General features: G+C 41.3%; 2 protein-coding genes across 2 annotated transcripts in view; one reads left to right on the forward strand and one right to left on the reverse strand.

The window, feature by feature from the left end:
• HELZ (helicase with zinc finger) overlaps positions 1–20,792 on the reverse strand; it is a 164,714-nt gene that overhangs the window by 132,663 nt on the left and 11,259 nt on the right. The window contains exons 5-6 of the mRNA XM_035026358.1: positions 2,641–2,868; positions 831–867 (exon numbers count right to left, since the gene is read on the reverse strand). Of these exons, the coding sequence (XP_034882249.1) occupies positions 831–867; positions 2,641–2,850 (247 nt within the window). The 5' untranslated portion in view covers positions 2,851–2,868. The remainder of the gene's footprint in view (positions 1–830; positions 868–2,640; positions 2,869–20,792) is intronic.
• Positions 9,454–9,784, forward strand: LOC118024352 (60S ribosomal protein L37a-like). Its single transcript, XM_035026220.1, has one exon. The coding sequence runs from the start codon at positions 9,454–9,456 to the stop codon at positions 9,730–9,732; it is 279 nt and encodes a 92-aa protein (XP_034882111.1). The 3' UTR covers positions 9,733–9,784.

Below are 20,792 nucleotides of genomic sequence, written 5' to 3' on the forward strand. Positions count from 1 at the left end.
TAACTTTAAATGTCCACAGGTAGTAAAGATTTTATTAAAGGAGGTTCACATTCTTCAATGAATGGTTATGTCCAATATGCCACAGGAGTTAATAGTTTTTAAGGTTTACAACAAAAACAGTTAATATTTTCAAAAGTTCTGATACAAAAGCGTAATAAAAAGCTTTTAACTTCTGTTTAACACCTCAGCACCCCTCCCCCAAATTCTGGATAAATGACACATTACAGTACTCAAACCACTGAGCTGTGCAAAAAATCCCACCAAGGGTGTGTGAGAATGCACGCTGAACCCCTTCTCCCACTCACTCAATTCATTCCAGTGAACTGGCAGCAATCACGAAGAAAAGGATTCCTATTCTATGAGTACCCAAAGAGCAAGAATCTTTTTAATTAATTTCTCGCCCAAAGAAAACAGGAAAAAGCACCAAGGAACTCCCTAGACAGTCTCTCTTCTCTAAGAGAAATCTTCTACTGAAGGGATAAAAACATTTTAGGAAGAACAAGCAAGCATTTCAATTGACCCAAGCTTAACATTTAATCAATGTGTGTTACAGTTCTTAAAATTTGGCTCTTACTGACTGAAAATACACAAACGTGAAAAGGACACTATCAATGTTCTCACTCGTGACTAGGAACAATGTTCAAGTGTACACCCATCAAGGCAAGGAAGGTGTCATCTAAATTAGTTACTAGTCATCACTGTAAGGTGGAGTGTTTAAAATACTATAATCTCTCCTGAAATTAGCATATAAAAAAATCAAATCTTAAACATTGCTCATTTAAATAACTCAAAATTTTCAAAGTAGAAAACAGTCCCATTTTTAAACATACCATGCCTACAATCTTCATCAGCTTGCCCATAGTTTTTCTGCAAAATAAAAAGATACAAGATTAAATTAAGTAGTTCAAGGGCTGCTTAACACAGATTTTATCCAAAAAGAGCTCTGCTTTGTTTCAAAGTTTAATTATTAATGTTTCAAATGTAATATTCACAGAGCAAAACCAACTCATGTGCTCTCTGAGGATTACATAGTACTCTACAAATAAACATTATAATGTACTTCCCTGTCCATTTACTCACTCGACTTCTCACTTTCTCTAGCTCCAAATCACCAGAGCCTCCTCCTTCATGATCACCCTCGGCTAACGACTTCACTGAAGGAAGGAAACTCCACTTTCCAATTGCTCAGACAAAACAACATTGAAGTAAGGAATCTGTGACGGCTCCCTCTCTTTCACTCCCTGCATTCACGGATTAAGAAATCTTACTAGTTCTATCTTCAACTTAGAACCAGAACCAAAGCACTTCTCACTCTCTCCACTGCTACCATTTTGTCTGAACCACAATCATCTCTGGCATGGATTATTCCAACAGCCTCCAAACTAGTCCCCCTGCCTCCACACTTACCCTTCTATAGCCTATTCTCAACAAAAAAGCCAAAGAATTCCTGCCAAATCAGATCATACCACCCCTCTGCTCAAAACCCCACAAGAGGGGGGCACCTGGGTGGCTCAGTTGTTAAGCGTCTGCCTTCGGCTCAGGTCACGATCCCAGGGTCCTGGGATCGAGCCCCGCATCGGGCTCCCTGCTCGGCGGGAAGCCTGCTTCTCCCTCTCCAACTCCCCCTGCTTGTGTTCCCTCTCTGGCTGTCTTTCTCTCTGTCAAATAAATAAAATCTTTAAAAAAATAAAAAAAAAAAACCCACAAGAGGGACACCTGGATGGCTCAGTCAGTTAAGCGTCTGTCTTCAGCTCAGGTCATGATCCCAGGGCCCTGGGATCGAGTCCCGTATCAGACTCCTTGCTCAGCGAGGAGCCTGCTTCTCCTGCCTGCCGCTCCCCCTGCTTGTGCTCCTCTCTCTCTCTCTGACAAATAAATAAAACCAAAAAAAAAAATTTAAATTTAAAAAACCCACAAGAGCTCCCCATCTTAAGTAGAAGAAAAACAGGTCCTTACAGGGACCTGGAGGACCCCACAGGATCTAGTTCTGTTACCCACTCCTTGTCACATACTTTTCTCCAGCACAGGGGCCATCTAGCTATCTCTCAAACATGCCAGGCAGGCTTCTGCCTCAGGGTCTTTGCACTGACTGTTTCCTCTGCCTGTAATGCTCTTCCTCCAGATCTTGACATGGCTCACTCCCTTACCTCTTTCATATCACCTGATCAGTGAAGCCAACTTTGACCACTCAATTTAAAACTGCAACTGCATCCCTAACCCTAGTATCCCCAATCTCCCTTGCCCTGTCCAGCTTTTTTTCATGCAGACTGCTACCTTCTCACAGTCTAAAGTGTCTACCTATATATAATATCTATTGTTTACTGTCTGTCCCCCTAATAGAAAAAATACCATGAAGGATCTTTTTCACCAATGTATACCAAGTACCTAGACCAGTGTCCAGCACATAGTATACACTCAATAAGTATCTGGTGGATGAGTGAATAACCCAAAATGTTATACATTAGTGCAATTTAAAGGCTTAAAAACAGTTGTTGCAATTAAACATATTCAGCAATCACTAGCCAGGTCGCTCATCTCCTCAGCCCAGAATTAGGTGATTATGACCAACAACTGTCCCCACTCAATGAAAAAGTCCCTTTTACATGGTTTGGCATTGGCTTATCAACAGTGTTTACTCACCAGTTGCAAAAATGAGGCAATTCTGTAAAGAAGACTCTCAATTTTGATGCTTTCTATCTCCAGTGGACATGGCCCTGTGAAGTCGGCCATGGAGTACCGGCCAAGAGAAAGGAGGGCCTCTGTGCAGTGCTTGAGGGTCATTTCATAGTCCTGCCTCTTAAGTGATTCGCACGCTTGTTCACATGACTTCTCAGCTCTTCTGTCTTCCATGACTCAGGGACAAAAATCCTAAAGGCAGGAAGAAAGAACAAGTCAGAGAAAGTTTTAAAATCTTACTAAATTCTAGCCTCATTCCTACCTCAGCTGGTTTAATTATCTATCTGAATAGTTACTCTCAATCAGCCTTCTGACCAAGCTGCAGCTGAGCAGTGGCTACTGACGCTACAAAATCTATACTTCTCTTTTATATTCTGTGGAATCTTTACTAAGATCCAAGCAAAATGTCAACCGTAAGTCAGTATCATACAAACAACACATCAAATGTATAAATGAAACATGACTTTGAATATTGCAGGGTACAACAAACCATGAAGGCTTTTTTTTTTTTAAACCAGACAGTAGAGAACTGTTTCATATCCAAACCTCCCAAGTTCAGTCTTATAATTCTGTGACTGTGATTGCAGAGAATCGAAATCTGTACCATGCAGGATTTTTCCCACCAACATAAAAAAAAATGGCTAAAATCCAACTTTGAACTGCCTATTAATTCAATTCAACAAAGATCTCCCGAGGCCAAGCCCTGTGCTAGCAACACTGAAATCAAAGATGGAACATGGCATCACTGCTTTCAAGAAACTCCGATTCTAGCAAGAGCAGCCACGCACAAATGAACAATTACAAGAAAGACTTATTCCATCTGCCAAAAGGCATGAGCTGGCCTCAAAAGGTGAACAGAAGTTCACCACGCAGAGATGATAGGGAGGGCATATGTGGGCTTTTCAGAGAGAGGAGTTCAAGTGAAATGACGGAGGAGAAACTATGTGACTTGAACTCCAGCTGCGTCAGGGAAAAGAGGAGCAGGAGAGACGAATGACCTCACATGCCACAAGAAGTGAGAGCTTTATTCCACAGGTGATGGGGCATGATAGATTTTTAAATAAGGAAAAGAATCTGGGGCATCTGGGTGGCACAGTCGGTTAAGCGTCCAACTCTTGGTTTTGACTCAGGTTGTGATCTCAGGGTCGTGAGATCAAGCCCCGCGTCAGGCTCCACGCACAGTGCACAGACTGCTCAAGGTTCTCTCTCCCTCTCTCTCTCTGCCCCTCCCCAAATAAATAAATCTTTAAACATAAAAATAAAGTAACTAAATAAGGAACGACTCTCTTGTATAGAAGTCCTGTGAAGAACTGCTGAGAGGCAGGCATTGCCATTAATAAGAGACCACTACGGTGGTCCAAGGAAGAGATACTGAGAATTCAAGCACAGCCTCTGCCTAGCTGGATCACTCACACAGCAAGAGCACAAAACCTACGCAGAGAAGACCTAAAATCCTTTGACCTGACGATCACAATACTACTTCAGAGGATCACTCTTGCTGACCTCTAGTGACCAGCTCCGTCAAGCACGCAGATTGCTTTTCTTGCCTGTTCCCACCTTACTCACTCTCCCGCTCTTCCCTACTTTCCACCTTACCCACTGGCCCCAGGTACTTCTCTGTCCCTCTCAGCTCTCTCCAGCCCACACGGACACTCCTGCCTGGCCTCTCCAGCTTTGATGACAACCTGGCCCCACGCTCTCCCAGCTGTTCTTCAGCCACCTGCTGCCTCTGCCACCCGCAGCGAAAGCCAAAGGGAGACACCTGCGGATGGGCCCCCAAAACACAGTGGCGGGGGGTGAGGCAGAAGAACAGACATCAGCAGAGGTCCAGGCCCCTTCAACTTCATGATACTTGTATGTCAAAAAATGTAGAAATTTCTAAGGAATGGACCAAGAAAGAGTCAAAAAGGACTTCGGCCTCTGTCAGCATTTGTTAAACTGGCTGGTATGCACATGGGTACAATATTCTCTACTTTTCTCAGTTTGAAATTTTTAATTAGAAGAATACCAAAACACGGTTTTAAAATTACAGGATATTTTAAATGTTTACATTTAGCAAATTTTAACAAGAACCACAAAAACAAAAACAATAAAAAAAAAAATCTGTTATTCACAAGATAATCCAACAAATAGGGGCGCCTGGGTGGCTCTGTCGGTTGAGCATCCAACTTTTTTTTTTTTTAAAGATTTTATTTATTTATTTGACAGAGAGAGATAGCGAAAGAGGGAACACAAGCAAGGGGAGTGGGAGAGGGAGAAGCAGGCTTCCCTCGGAGCAGGGACCATGACCTGAGCCGAAGGCAGACGTTTAACGACTGAGCCACCCAGGCGCCCCCGAGTGTCCAACTCTTGATTTCAGATCAGGTCGTGATCTCAGCATCATGAGATCAAGCCCCATGTCCGGCTCCACACTCAGCAGGGAATGTGCTTGAGGATTCCCTCTCTCCTTCTCCCACTCTCTCTCTCTCTCTAAAATAAATAAATAGGGGCACCTGGGTGGCGCAGATGGTTAAGCATATGCCTTCGGCTCACGACATGATCTCGAGGTCCAGCGATCGGGGCCCACATCGGGCTCTCTGCTCAGCAGGGAGCCTGCTTCTCCCTCTCCCTCTGCCTCTCCCCCTGCTTGTGCTCCCTCTGTCTCTCCCTCTCTCAAATGAATAAATAAAATCTTAAAATATCTCACTTTAAAATAATTAATTAAATCTTTAAATAAATAAATAATACAACAAATATCTAGAGTACTGTGTCCTCAGTCTCTACATGGCGTCCCTTTCAACTTCCTCAGCCCTCCTTCAATGGGCCACAAGACCCAGTTTGACTTAGTGAAGCTTAAATATGTTAGGTATAGTTGGTATTCATGCCCCTTATACAAACATGCATCAATGTGGATGAAGTCAATTACCAAACAAAAATCAAAAATGACGACTTCTATATTACTACTGTGACTTTGCCCCTTAGGCATAAGAATGGCATTATAAGAGAATCACTAAGTTATTACACAGGCCTCAGCTGATGCTCCTGACACTCCGGGCCAAATACTTCTTAGTTTTGGGAGGCTGTCCTGTGCTTTGTAAGATGTGTAAGAGCATCTCTGGCCTCTACCCACTAGAAGCCAGTAGTATCTCCCAACCTGTGACAACTCAAAGGGGCTGCAGACATAAGCAAATGTCCCCTGGGGGGTAAAATCATTCCTGATTGAGGATTACTGATACAAACAAGCACACAGTATTTGCTTGGCAGGTAACAGCAACAATAGATAGATAAACCCACGGATACCAAACACCCCAGAATGAGCAAATCTTTCCTATAAAACTCTGAGCCCACATCTAGAAAATATTACAAGAAGTAAAAAGAAAAGAAAAACCAAGAATGCACAACCTACAATCTTCCTTAGGGACAGAATGCAGCACAGTGATCCAAGCATAGGCTCAGAGCCAGAGAACTTGCATTCACAACTCACCAGCCCCCCGCACTCACCATCAGCCCTGTCACTCAGACACTCGCCAGCTGCATGGCCAGGGCAAGTGACTTAACCTCCTGTATCTCAACTTACTTCTAAAATGGCAAGACAACTAATGCCTACCTCCTATGATTAATGCAGGCTTAGGTAAAATAATATGTGTAGAACACTTATAAGAATGCCTGGCACACAATAAGTGCTCAGTTAAGTGTTAGCTATTGTTTTTCCCTAAAATTCCAAATCTTCAATTTATATAAAGTAGAATCACTGCACTGATCTCAACATACAATAATGTAATTATAGAAAACAAAACAGCACTCTACATAACTACTTTACTTACTTAACAGAGGAATTATTTTCATCTATTTTATCCACCTCAATAAACTGATAATGATTATGGAAGAACAGCCTTTGGAGAAGTACACTTGTCACTGATCTAGACGAGAAAACCCCTAAAAGTGGCTATAAAGGGAGATCACAAGACTCTTGTCAACATTAGCCACCAAACATATTCGCCAGGGAAATCTCAATAACAACATATAAGTAGAGATGAGAGGCAGAACTATTAACGTCAGGAGCTTTGTGGGTAAATGACTTAGAGTTAACATCTGATTCATTAGGTTCAAGAGCCTACCTCAGAAGAGGATGTGAAAGTTTCTACCCCAATTACCTTTGCTAATCAGGTCCTGAAAATTAGTTTCTACCTGAGTCCTACCTGAACCTCACTAGGGGTACTTTGCTGTAGTGTGGATCACAGTACGAAACAGGTCTTATTCAACTGTTTTCTCTGGTTTTTCAGAAAACCGCATCACCTTGCTACACATACTCCTGAAGACACTAAAGTGCTTTCTCACAGGTAAAATAAAAACTGCCAGTCAAGTGAGATGATGCCGCAAGCCATGCTAAAATGGACTACAGAAAACACAGAGTAAGAGATCTAGAACTACTTCTCCTAGAAGAGGCCAGCACCCAGATGCACCTCACTGTGGGGCTGACAGACACTCTGGACTAGGATACAGATACAGCCATATCGATAGCATATGATCCCGCTGCCTGGCCAGAACAGCCGGATCCAAGGGCAGACACTGACCACGCTGGGTCTAGAAGAGCCTCTCCTGTGGGACAGGGAGGTCCAGGGAAAGGAGATGAGTCACATGAATCACATCAATATAGGAAGAAGCACCATATCCGCCTATTGTGAGATGTACCCTCTATCAGCCTTGATTCTTTCTCTTCCTGTTAAAAACATTCAACTTGCATAAAAAGAACATAAAACACTGTAACTTTCTACAAACTCCGGCCCCTGTGGGGAACATGGGCTTTGGAGGGTGTAACTTCACAGGCAAGAACGCAGGCATCAGAAACCAAGATTCCAATCCAAATCCCTGAACTCGGGCAATCTGCTGCTGACCTATAGAAGAGACTAATACCATTAGTTATTTGGCCACCCAGTATCCATCCCTCTTCCTGGTAATAAAAGCCCATGCTTCCCCTTGGAGAATTCACCTCTGCCCTACTCCCTCAGTCCATGTGGTTCCTGAGGAGCAGACTGCACCACGGGAAACAAGGCTGCCATGGCACAACCGGCCAATCCAAGTCCCACAGCCCAGAACACAATGATTGGCTCAGGGTGAGACATGTGACCCCATAAGAGCCAATGAAACATGAGACTTTTGCTGAGGCTTCTGGGAAAGAGGCGTTCTTTCCTGCTAAACCTAAAATCTGAGAGACTCCAGGGGTTGAATATGCTGCGGCCATTTTTCTAACATATAGTGCCTACAACTGAAGTCTATACAGGAAGAGGCAGAGTTGATTCATGGGGAGAAACTGAGTCCTGAAGTCACTACTTGAGCCCTGACTCCAGCTAGCTATGCCTGGACCTTGCAGTTACGTGAGCCAAGAACCTTCTTTCTAGTTTAAGACAGTTCAGGTTGATGTTTCAGGCAGTTGGAACTAATTGATATATATGTACATCTAATTTGTACCTCACAGGAAGTGAAAAACAGAAGGGGCTGGTGACTGTCTCATAAAACAGTATCTACACACGATTGCTAATAACACTGGCCACAATTACTGATCACTAATAACAGAAAGTGTAGAGAGGGAAAAAGTGCGGTATTTGGTTATAATGCCTGTTGAACATATAATTCTAAAACATTTGTTTAAACGACTTCACCATAAAGCTACTTCAGCAGTAATAAGAACCATTTGCTGAATGCTTATTTTGCGCTGGATGTTGTTGAAAATACTCTATGGAATCTAATTTAATCCCTATAATGACCTTATATGGTGGATATTATTATTTTTTCCAATCCCATTTACAGAGAAGGAAACTGAAGCACAGAAAAGTTACTTACCCACAACTATACTGTAAACAACAGAGGCAGGATTCAAATCCAGACAGTATGACCCAGTTCACGCTTTTAGCCATGACACTGACTCTGAACCCACAATTGAGGTTCCAATGCTGTTCCAAGAGTAGAAACTCAAACCCAGGCACTTCCAAAACCATCAAATGTGAATCTAAGTATCACCATTTTTTTTTTTTAAAGATTTTATTTATTTATTTGACAGAGAGAGACACAGCGAGAGAGGGAACACAAGCAGGGGGAGTGGGAGAGAGAGAGAAGCAGGCTTCCCGCCGAGCAGGAAGCCCGATGTGGGACTTGATCCCAGGACCCTGGGATCATGACCTGAGCGGAAGGCAGACGCTTAACCGACTGAGCCACCCAGGCGCCCTAAGTATCACCATTTTAATTCTAAAACAGTCTTAATGACTGATTTCCTACATAATTCTGCATTATAAAAGTATCCGTGTGTTAACCATGTTAGAGATTACCATTTAAAAGTAAGTGGGAAAATCCTCCCAAATCTAAGCCAATCATCTTTTCTGGTTAAGCAATAGTCCTAGGAGTCCCTAAGACTAAGGAGTATTTTAATTAGCACCACCTTTCCATAAAATGATAACATTTGCACCTTCCACAAAAGTCAACTTTATGAGAACATTCCTATCACTAAGTTAGTTTTCACTGCTTTTTTTTTTTGTTTTAAAGATTTTATTTATTTATTTGACAGAGAGAGACCAACGAGAGAGGGAACACAAGCAGGGGGAGTGGGAGAGGGAGAAGCAGGCCTCCCGCCAAGCAGGGGGCCCGATGTGGGGCTTGATCCCAGGACCCTGGGACCATGACCTGAGCCGAAGGCAGATGCTTAACAAATGCCACCCAGGCGCCCCTTATTGTTTTTATAGGAAAGAAACTTGTTTTAAAATCTATCTATCTTGCTCTCTGGGCTCAGACCTCGTTTGCGGCGACATGACTAAACACACCAAGAAGGTCGGAATCGTGGGTAAATACGGGACCCGTTATGGTGCCTCCCTCAGGAAAATGGGGAAGAAGATTGAAATAAGCCAGCCTGCCAGGTACACTTGCTCCTTCTGTGGCAAAACCAAGATGAAAAGACGAGCTGTGGGGATCTGGCATTGTGGCTCCTGCATGAAAACCGTCGCTGGTGGCGCCTGGACCTACAACATCACTTCTGCTGTCACAGTAAAGTCTGCCATCAGAAGACTGAAGGAGTTGAAAGACCAGTAGAAGCTTCACCATTTGAAACACTGCTAGCCTATAATAAATGGGTTAATTTATATAACATATGTACATACATACATACATAAAATCTATCCATCTTGGGGCACCTGGGTGGCTCAGTCGTTAAGCGTCTGCCTTCGGTTCATGATCCCAGGGTACTGGGATCGAGCCCTGCATGGGTCTCCCTGCTCGGCAGGGAGCCAGCTTTGCCCTCTCCCACTCCCCCTGCTGTGTTCCTTCTCTCGCTGTCTCTTTCTCTGTCAAATAAAATTTTTTTTAAATCTATCCATCTTCGTACAATTCAAAAAAAGGAAAAAAAATGATAAATTAGACCTAATCAAAATTAAACATTTTTGCTCTCTGAAAAACACCGGTAAAGGAAGGAAGAGAAAGCTAAAGACTAAGAGAAAATTATTTGCAATCACATATCTGAAAAAGGGTTTGTATCCGGACATAGAAAGAACTCTCAAAACTCAATAGTAAGAAAATAACCAAATTAAAAGCTGGATAAAAGATTTCCACACAGGGTGCCTGGGTGGCTCAGTTGGTTAAGCGACTGCCTTCGGCTCAGGTCATGATCCTGGAGTCCCTGGATCGAGTCCCTGGATCGAGTCCCGCATCGGGCTCCCTGCTCAGCAGGGAGTCTGCTTCTCCCTCTGACCCTCTCGACCCTCCCCCCTCTCATATGCTCTCTCAGTCTCTCTCTCTCAAATAAATAAATAAAAAATCTTTAAAAAAAAAAAAAGATTTCCACATACACTCCACAAAGATAGGATGATGGCAAATTAGCACATGAAAAGATGTTCAATGGCTTTAGTCATCAGAGAAAGGCAAATTAAAACCATGATCAGACATACTACATACCTATCAGAATGGCTGCATTACAAAGATTGATGATATCAATGATGTGGAATAACCAGAACTCTCATACACTGCGAGTGGGAACATAAAATGGTACAACCCGGGGCACCTGGGTGGCTCAGTTGGTTAGGCGACTGCTTCGGCTCAGGTCATGATCCTGGAGTCCCAGGATCGAGCCCCACATCGGACTCCCTGCTCAGCAGGGAGTCTGCTTCTCCCTCTGACCCTCCCCCCTCTCGTGTTCTCTCTCTCATTCTCGCTCAAATAAATAAATAAAATCCTTAAAAAAAAATAATAAAATAAAATGGTACAACCCCTCCAGAAAAAGAGTTGACAGTTTCTTAAAAAGTTAAACATATACTCACTGCATGACCCAGCAATCCCCTCTCCCCACAGACAGCTACCCTGGAGAAATGAAAACGTATGTTTACACAAAAATCTATACACAGATGTTTACAGCAGCTCTACTCATAACTGCTAAAAACTGGAAACAATCCAAATATCCTTTAATAAGTGACAATGGAAAACTACTCAGCAATAAAAAAAGAATAAATTTGCAATACATGTAATACCTTAGATGAATCTGAAAGAATAAAAGAGCCCAGTCTCAAAAGCTTAACAGGGTATGATTCCATTTGTATTATATTCTCAAAATGCCAAAACTATAGGGACGGGAAAAGGTCAGTGGTTGCAGGGGTGATGGAATGGGGATGGGTAACTACACAAGGAGCGCATGAGGGAGTTTTCTGGGATGACGACAGTGTGTATCCTGACTGTGGGAATGTCTGCAAAAACTATACATGTATTAAATTGAAAAATTTTTATTACCAAAAGAAAAAAGCCACTTTTACAGTATAATTTCAAAGTAAAATTTTAAAATTACTTTTAAAATATAAATCGCAATGTCACAATTAACATGTTTTTTAAAAACTGGAAATAGATACAGAAGGGTAAGTGTTGTTAATAAATGGAAAACTTCTACACATTTCCCTTTCCATGCATGTACGTTTTAGAGGCAAGAATGGAGGCTCAGAAAGAATATCTCCAAATAGAGCAATCACTGAGTTCACTTGGCACAAAATATAGGATACTTCTGAAGAATTCCATCATCACTAAGTAATCTGTTCAGGACCAAAAGTAAATATTGGAAGAAAAATGCAATCAACAGTGCACCACAAAGGTGGTAGGTAGACAGGCCTGGACTAAGACATCTTCAGTAACAGATGATAAAAAGGAAGGTGATTTTTAAAAGCATCATTCTTTTCCCACTGTGGACTTCTTTCTGTAACAGTATAAGAAAGACCACCATGAAATCAAGTCATGAAATGTATTTTATTGTAAAAAAAAAAAAAAATCAGTTATCTTCCCTAAATTAACTTTTCTTGTTAATGTAGTTATGTTCCTCCTTCATTTCAAAAGAGCTAAAGCTTATTTGACTACAGACAGACTTCAAAAAAAAATAAACTGTGACCAAACAGCAGGAGCCAATGGTAGTAAATAAAATTTCCTCAATCTAAATTGAAGATGATTTCTATACTGTCTTATACATTTATTTCCATCAGAAACAAAAAAATTATCATCCTCATAATTAACTTAGGTGGAATGAATCGGACGGCATTTGTCAAGATTTGCGAAGACTGATGATGAGTTTTGCTGGACATTAGAACTATCCACTCACTAACAGCCATAATCGGGTCTTGATTAGACTCCAAGTTGTCCTTAATTATTTTTTTTTTAAAGATTTTATTTATTTATTTGAGAGAGAGAGAATGAGAGACAGCAAGCACATGAGAGGGGGGAGGGTCAGAGGAGGGAGCCCGATGCGGGACTCGATCCAGGGACTCCAGGATCATGACCTGAGCCGAAGGCAGTCGCTTAACCAACTGAGCCACCCAGGCGCCCCAAGTTGTCCTTAATTATTAAGTTACATAAACAATAAAACCATAGGAAAACTTAAAAGACACATACAATAAAATACATAAGTTTCTTTACATGACTAACAAAACAAAAATTTAAAGGAAGAATTGCTAGGAAAAAATTAAGAGATTCACTTTTTTACAAAGTCAGTAATTTGCCTTTAATCTGCCTCATGCATTGTTATTTTCCCTGTGGAAACTCTATTATTCTGAAAACAAGACTCTTCTTTTTTTTTTTTTTTTAATTTTTTTATTTATTTATTCATGAAAGTCAGAGAGAGAGAGAGAGAGGCAGAGGCAGAGGGAGAGAAGCAGGCTCCCCGCCTAGCAGGGAGCCCGATGAGGGACTCGATCCCAGGACCCTGGGATCATGACCTGAGCCGAAGGCAGACGCTTAACGACTGAGCCATCCAGGCGCCCCAAAACAAGACTCTTCTGGAAAGTAAATGTATTGTGACAAAAGAAGAAAAGCCAGATTGATACATTATTAAAATAACCCATATGACCTAGCCCAGTGGATTAAGGAAAGCATATCAGAGCATGCCCCGTTCTCCAGACTCAGCAGCACAGCTGTGGGGGGACAGTGACGCCACTAGAAGGGTGTCATGCTTCCTCAGGGACACAAAAAGTTAAGAACCATTACTCCAGGGCGCCTGGGTGGCTCAGTTGGTTAAGCGACTGCCTTCGGCTCAGGTCATGATCCTGGAGTCCCTGGATCGAGTCCCGCATCGGGCTCCCTGCTCGGCAGGGAGTCTGCTTCTCCCTCTGACCCTCCCCCCTCTCATGTGCTCTCTCTGTCTCATTCTCTCTCTCTCAAATAAATAAATAAAATCTTTAAAAAAAAAAAAAAAAGAACCATTACTCCAGAGGTGGCACGGTGGTTCTGAAATGCCTATAAAATAATGTCCAGGCTCATTACCAGATGTCCAGGCCACCCACAGCCTGGCTAAGCCTAACTTTCCCACCACTCCCAAAGGACAGTCAGGCTTCTGAGTCTCTGACAATGCCCTTCCCACTGCCTGAATGTCCTTTCCCTCCTGTCTCTGAACCTAACTCCTACTCAGCTTTAAATGAATGCTCCCAGACTTAACTTTCCTAAAATGTTCTCCCTCCCAAACCAGCACTACTTCCTATAGAATGATTTGGCCTCTTAATCATTTATTATTTTGAATTAAATATATAAGATGTTTTATCTGCCCACACAACCATCTTATAAATAGGGGTCATATTTTATATCATTTATATCCCCAAGACAACAATTCAATTCACTAAAGCCATTCAGTAAATACTTTAATTGAATTTCCCAAAGAGATGGCCTAAAATAACCTGAATGCCAAGCATTCCAAGAACTGTCCTGTACAAAATTCAGTACTCATTAGAATTCCAAGTCATAAAGAGGAATATTGTGTTATCTTTAAATTTATCTGCTTTTATCCAAAACTGGAATCTGTCATGGTTCTATGGGATACATAGGCAAAATATTCTGCAAAGTAAAGAAAATTTTATTCACTGTACTGTATTTAATATTTACCCAGACTTGCATTTTTCTCTAAAACTCTTATAAAATCTCTGAGCATGCAAGAAGCATTAGATGAGCGACTAAGCCCACTGAGAAGAAAACTAGAAACTAAAACTCATATTCCATTTTGAATAATCTCTTTCATAAAGAGGTAAATTCTCTTTATGAAAATTATGAAAATCTTTATGAAAAATTGCAGAATGCATGAAATTCAATAGCAAAGTAAAATGTTTTAAGTACATAAAAGAAATATCCTAATGGACCTTCCACCATCTTAGTAACTAAAATGATAAAAACAAGAAAAACTAAATTTTAAAAGTTGTATCAACAGCTAAAATTGAGGGGTTTTTTTCCATCTATTAGTCTGACTTTTCTTGACCCATAGTTTAGAATTGCCAGCAATGCTGGAAACAGCCTTCTTTCAATAATTCCACATTATTTCTTGAAAAGTTTGAGTCTCCTCTCAAATCATCTAACATGCCTACTAATCTATAAAAAAATATATATTTAAAAACCCATATTTATGAAGCAATCAAATTAAAAGACTGACTTTCTAGAAAAGGTTGCTACTTGCAAAGAAAATTTTTTTACTAAAAAACATTTTCTATTCTTTGTATTTCTTTATTTTCCCTTTTAGATTATCTGTGGAGACTTGTAAACACATCATAATCCCAAACAGTTGAGCTTTTTAAATAAAACATAAATCAATTTAAAAAAAAGCCAACTGCATAATTAAAACAAAATGGTACTACCACCACCACCACCATCATCATTCTTAAAAGCTGTCTTTAATTTACCAACAGTCTATGTTCTAAAACTGTATTTTCAAATCAGCGTTTGAAACTCGGTACAGAGTTTCCTACTCCCATATATAAGTAAAAACAAGTTTTGGTAAAGTAAAAAAAAGTAGGTTATAAAATAATACAATATATAATCCTACTTTATAAAACATATATGTATTGAATGTTACATAAAAAGCCAAGATATGAAACAAAAAAAATTTTTTTTTAAGATTTTATTTATTTATTTGACAGATAGATAGAGAGCACAAGTAGGCAGAGAGGCAGACAGAGGGAGAGGGAGAAGCAGACTCCCTGCTGAGCAGGGAGACCGACACGGGGCTCGATCCCAGGACTCCAGGATCATGACCTGAGCCGAAGGCAGCCGCTTAACCGATTGAGCCACCCAGGCGCCCCGAAACAAAATATTAAGAGTGAGTATTCCTTCCCCAAAACCTGTAACTTCAGTCTAATCATGAGGAAAACATCAGACAAACCCAAACTGAGGAACACTCTATGAAATACCCGACCAGGGGTGCCTGGGTGGCTAAGTCAGTTAAGTGTCCGGCTCTTGGCTTTGGCTCGGGTCCTGATCTCAGAGTCGTGAGATGGAGCCCCACAAAGGGCTCTGCGCTCAGCGTGGAGTCAGCTTGGGATTCTTTGTCTTCCTCTACCTCTGCCCCTCTCCTGGATCACTCACACACACTCTCTCTTTCAAATAAATAAATAAATCTTTGAAAGGAAGGAAGGAAGGAAACAAAGAAGGAAGGAAGAAGGGAAGAAGGGAGGAAGGAGGGAAGGAGGAGAGAGAGAAGGAAAGAAGGTAAGAAAGAGAAATACCTGACCAAGACTCTTCAAAATTGTCACAAAAACAATGAAACTCTGAAAAACAGTCATAGCCCAAGAAACATGAAAACTATATTCAACATGGATCCTGGATAGGTCTTTGAACAGAAAAAGGGCTTTAGTGGAAAAACTAGGAAAAACCAAATAAAATCTGGATATTACTTAACACTAATGTTCCAATGAAGGTTTCTTAGATTTGACAAATGTACCATAGAAATGTAAGGTATTAACAATGGGGGAACTACTTCTTGAGAAAATTTTGACTTGCAAAAGAGGAGTGAGAGGTATGGTGACTATGAATTTTGACCCTGATTTTAGATAAGCTGCATAAATCAATCTCTGCTCAAGTGTAAACTAAAAAAACAACAACAATAAAAAAACCAATGGGGAAAACTGGGTGAAGAGTACATGAGAACTCTATACTACATTTACAACTTTTCTGTAAATCTAATATTACTCCAAAATTAGAAGTTTGTTTAAAAAATTAAAGTGGAGGGGCGCCTGGGTGGCTCAGTCATTAAGCATCTGCCTTCAGCTCAGGTCATGGTCCCAGGGTCCTGGGATCAAGCCCCACATTGGGCTCCTTGCTCAGTGGGGAGCCTGCTTCTCCCTCTCCCACTTCCCCCCTGCTTGTGTTCCCTCTCTCGCTGTGTCTCTCTCTCTGTCAAATAAATTAAATCTTTAAAATATAAAAATAAAAAATAAAGTGGGTATCTCTGAGTGGTGGATTATGGATTTTTTTATTCATCTGCGTTTTTCAACAAGCAACATGCTTCACTGTCATGAAAAACAAAACGGGGAGGGGGGGTAAGTATTCTAAATTTTTAAAAAACTAAACAGGGGCGCCTGGGTGGCTTGGTCAGTTAAGCGTCTCACTCTTGGTTACGGCTCAGGTCATGATCTCAGGGTCCTGGGATCAAGCCCTGCAACAGGCTCCGAGCTCTCCTTGGGATTCTCTCTCCTCTCTCTCTGCCCCTCCTCCAACTCTCGCACGCTCTCTCAAATAAATACAATCTAAAAAAAAACTAAAGAGACATAATAACCTAAAGAAATAAAATACATTTTGGGGACAAATGGGGAAACATATATATAGACTTGATATTTGATAGTAAAACCATTAGTATTACTGAATTCTTAGGTGTGATAATGATATTATGTTTACGAAGAAAAATGTCCTCATACTTAGGAGATACAGTTGACCCTTAGGGTGCTGACCCCCATGAAGTCAAAAATCTGTTTATAACTCTGACTCCCCAAAAACTTAACTACTAATAACCTACTGTTGCCCAGAAGCCTTACTACTAACAGTCAATTAACACATACTTTGTATGTTATCTTATACAGTGTATTCTTAGAATTAAGTAAACTAGAGAAAAGAGAACGTTATTAAAAGAATCACAAGAGGGACACCTGGCTGGCTCAGTACAGCATGCAACTCTTGATCTCAGGCTCCATGTTGGGTGTAGAGATTACTTAAATAAATAAATCTTTTTTTTTTTTAAAGATTTTATTTATTCATTTATTTGAGAGAGTGAGAGAGAGAGAGAGAGAGAGCACACGAGAGGGCGGAGGGTCAGAGGGAGAAGCAGACGCCCCGCTGAGCAGGGAGCCCGATGCGGGACTCGATCCCGGGACTCCAGGATCATGACCTGAGCCGAAGGCAGTCGCTTAACCAACTGAGCCACCCAGGCGCCCCTAAATAAATAAATCTTAAAAAAAAAAAAGGAGGAATCACAAGGAACAGAAAATACATTTACTGTACTGTAAACACTCCATGTATTAAGTGGACCTGCACAATTCAAACCTGTATGAATGAAGTACCATACAATATGTCTGCCACTAACTTTCACCTGGCTCTGGAAAAAAAAACTCTATTTAGAGAAAGAGAGAAAGAAAATTATGGCAAATGCTAACAACTGAGTGTTGATTATACTAGTCTTTCAACTTTCCTATAGGCATAAATATTTTCATAGTATAAACTAATGGTTCTCTTTAACTTAAAAAAGTGATTTGAAACCCAAACTAATCCAGCGGTGCCGGGTGGCTCAGTCAGTTAAGCATCCGACTCTTGGTTTCAGCTCAGGTCAGGAAATGATCTCAGGGTCATGGGATCGACTCCACGTTGGGCACTGGGCGTGGAGCCTGCTTGAGATTCTCTCTCTCAAAAAAAAAAAAAAAAAAGCCCAGAAAATAACAAGTGTTGGTGAGGATGTGGAGAAATACATAGCTAGTGGGACATAAAATGGTGCTACTACTATGGAAAACAGTATGGTGATTCTTCAAAAAATTAAACATAGAATTACCACAGGATCCAGCAATTCCATTTCTGGGTTAATTTCCAAAAGACTTAAAAGCAGGGACTCAAACAAATACTTGTATACCCTTGTTTATAGCAGCATTATTCACATCGGCCAAAAGGTGGAAGCAACCCAGGTGTCTATTAACAGAGGAATGGAAGGGTGCCTGGGTGGCTCAGACGGTTAAGAGGCTGCCTTCGGCTCAGGTCATGATCCCAGGGTCCTGGGATTGAGCCCCACGTCTGGCTCCCTGCTCAGCAGGGAGCCTGCTTCTCCCTCTCCCCCTGCTCATGCTATCTCTCTCTCAAATAAATAAATAAAATCTTTAAAAAAAAAAAAGATGAGGGGCGCCTGGGTGGCTCAGTCGTTAAGCGTCTGCCTTCGGCTCAGGTCATGATCTCAGGGTCCTGGGATCAAGCCCCGCATCGGTCTCCCCGCTCCGCGGGAAGCCTGCTTCTCCTTCTCCCCCTCCCCCTGCTTTTGTTCCCTATCTCGCTGTGTCTCTCTGTCAAATAAATAAATAAAATCTTTAAAAAAAAAAAAAGAGATGAATGGATTAAAAATGTGGTACTTACATACAATGGCATATTATTTATCCTTAAAAAGGAAGGAAATGATGACATAAGCTACAATATAGGTGAACCCCGAAGACATTATACTAAGTGAAAAGAGGCAGACACAGAAGGACAATGTATGATTGTACTTACATGAGGGACCTAGAATAGCCAAATTCATAGAGAGAAAAAGTAGAAGGCTGGTTGCCAGGGGCTTGAGGGAGGGGGAAATGGAGAGCTGTTGTTTAATGGGTACAGTTTCAGTTGGGGCAATGAAAGAGTTTTGAAGACGGAGAGTGGGGACAGTCCCATAACCACGTGAAGGTACCTACTGCCACTGAACTGTATGGCTAAAATGGTAATTTTATGTTATGCCTATTTAACCAAAATTTCTTAAAAAAAAAAAAAATACAGAAGCCTTGATACCCTCCTTATAAGGAGTGAGGCCCATGTCCTAATCCAGATGCAAACTTAAAGACTCCTTATTGCCCATTTCCCAGTATGCCCTACTGGTGAAGAACTGAGAGCTCACAGAGCCAGAGGCAGAGCCAATGGCAGAAAACTAGTCCCACTAAATAAATTTAGAAAAGCCAAAGCACAAGGCCAAGTCCAGAGTAGTTGGCGAGAGGCAGGCTAGGGAAGAGAAGGCAAAGGCAGAAAGCAGAGACTCTCCCAGGACAGGGGCAGCTGATGAGACTGGTTAAGGACAGCACAGTGGTAAGAACAGGGAAGAACAGAGAGCAGGAGAGCTCAGAGAAGGCAATTCACCCGGGGTTAAGGGTGGGGAAGTGGAGGAAAAGGTAAAAGAGAATTTTAAGAAGGGGATTCACTCAAGAAGGGATTCTGCCCAAGTGTCAGCAGAAAAATGACTTCCTTCCATTGAGGCAGTCATTTGTATCCAAAGAAACCAAGAAAATTGATAAAGCCTATGGAAAGTTAGGAGGAAAAATATTTTCCTATGAAAGACTACTACTATGGGGCGCCTGGGTGGCTCAGTCGGTTGAGCGACTGCCTTCGGTTCAGGTCATGATCCTGGAGTCCCCGGATCGAGTCCCGCATCGGGCTCCCTGCTCGGCAGGGAGTCTGATTCTCCCTCTGACCCTCCCCCCTCTCATGCTCTCTCTCTCTATCTCATTCTCTCTCTCAAATAAATAAATAAAATCTTTAAAAAAAGAAAAAAGAAAGACTACTACTATGGCGCCATCTCCAGAAAACTAACGCCATTTTTTTCATTAGTTTTTGTTTTTTACAAGAAGAAAACTTATTTGTTTAGGAATAATTTCAACGTGGGCCTACCTTTTTTTCTTTTTAAGATTTATTTATGTATTTGAGAGAGCAAGCCCGCACACAAGTGGAGCCCAACACAGGGCTCGAGCCCACAACCGCGAGATCATGACCTGAACTGAAATCAAGAGTCAGACGCTTAACCGACTGAAGTCACCCAGGCACCCCTGGGCCTACCTTTTTTATTTGTATCAAACACCAGTATGCCATGAATGACTTTTAAATGTTCTATGGGATAGGGGTTAAGAGTATACAGGCTTAAAACCAGATCTGCCTGAATTTCAATCCTGGCATTGCAACCTGAGACAATTTACATAAAAATTTGCCTCGATCTCCAAATCTGTAAAATTGGGATAATAACAGTATCCACCTCCCAAGACTCTTGCAAGAATTAAATAGGTTAAATTTAAAAAGTACTTAGAACAGTGTCTGGCCCACTGTCATAAATGCATTAGCTCACTATTATCCTCCAAATCTAGAATATGAGCTCCATGGAAGCTGGGATTTTGTCCATTTTGTTCACTGTTGAAGCCCTAGGTTCCTGACGTATGTGCTGAAAAATAAAAATTTGTTGAATAAGATAAACTTTATGCCAGCAAAACAGAATCCCAAAGTTGAATAGCACTACCTTTTTGTTATTACCGACAACTAAAATCTGCATCATAGTTTAGCCTCAAAGTTTAGAGTACATACAGCATTTTTTACCTATCTTACCTCAAGTGATTCTACAAAGCTGCTATCATTTATCTCCATCTCACAGACAAACTAAGACTCAAAAGACTTAAGTGATTTGCCCAAAAACACAAAGTCTGAGGCAGAACACGATTCTGGAAGTTAATCCTACTTCTCTTCCCTCTACACTATACCCAGACAGCTCAAAGCATACCCTACTGAACTGTTCAAATTCTCCCTACCTGCCAATGAACCAAGTTTAAGGTCACCAACACACTTCATCTTCCCCTTTGCTTTCAAGTAACTGATGGGGAGGGAAGAATCAGATGATACAACAT

The sequence above is a fragment of the Mirounga leonina genome, unplaced genomic scaffold (assembly GCF_011800145.1).
Source record: "Mirounga leonina isolate KUSES-001 unplaced genomic scaffold, KU_Mleo_1.0 Mir_197, whole genome shotgun sequence".
NCBI classification, from domain to species: Eukaryota; Metazoa; Chordata; class Mammalia; order Carnivora; family Phocidae; genus Mirounga; species Mirounga leonina.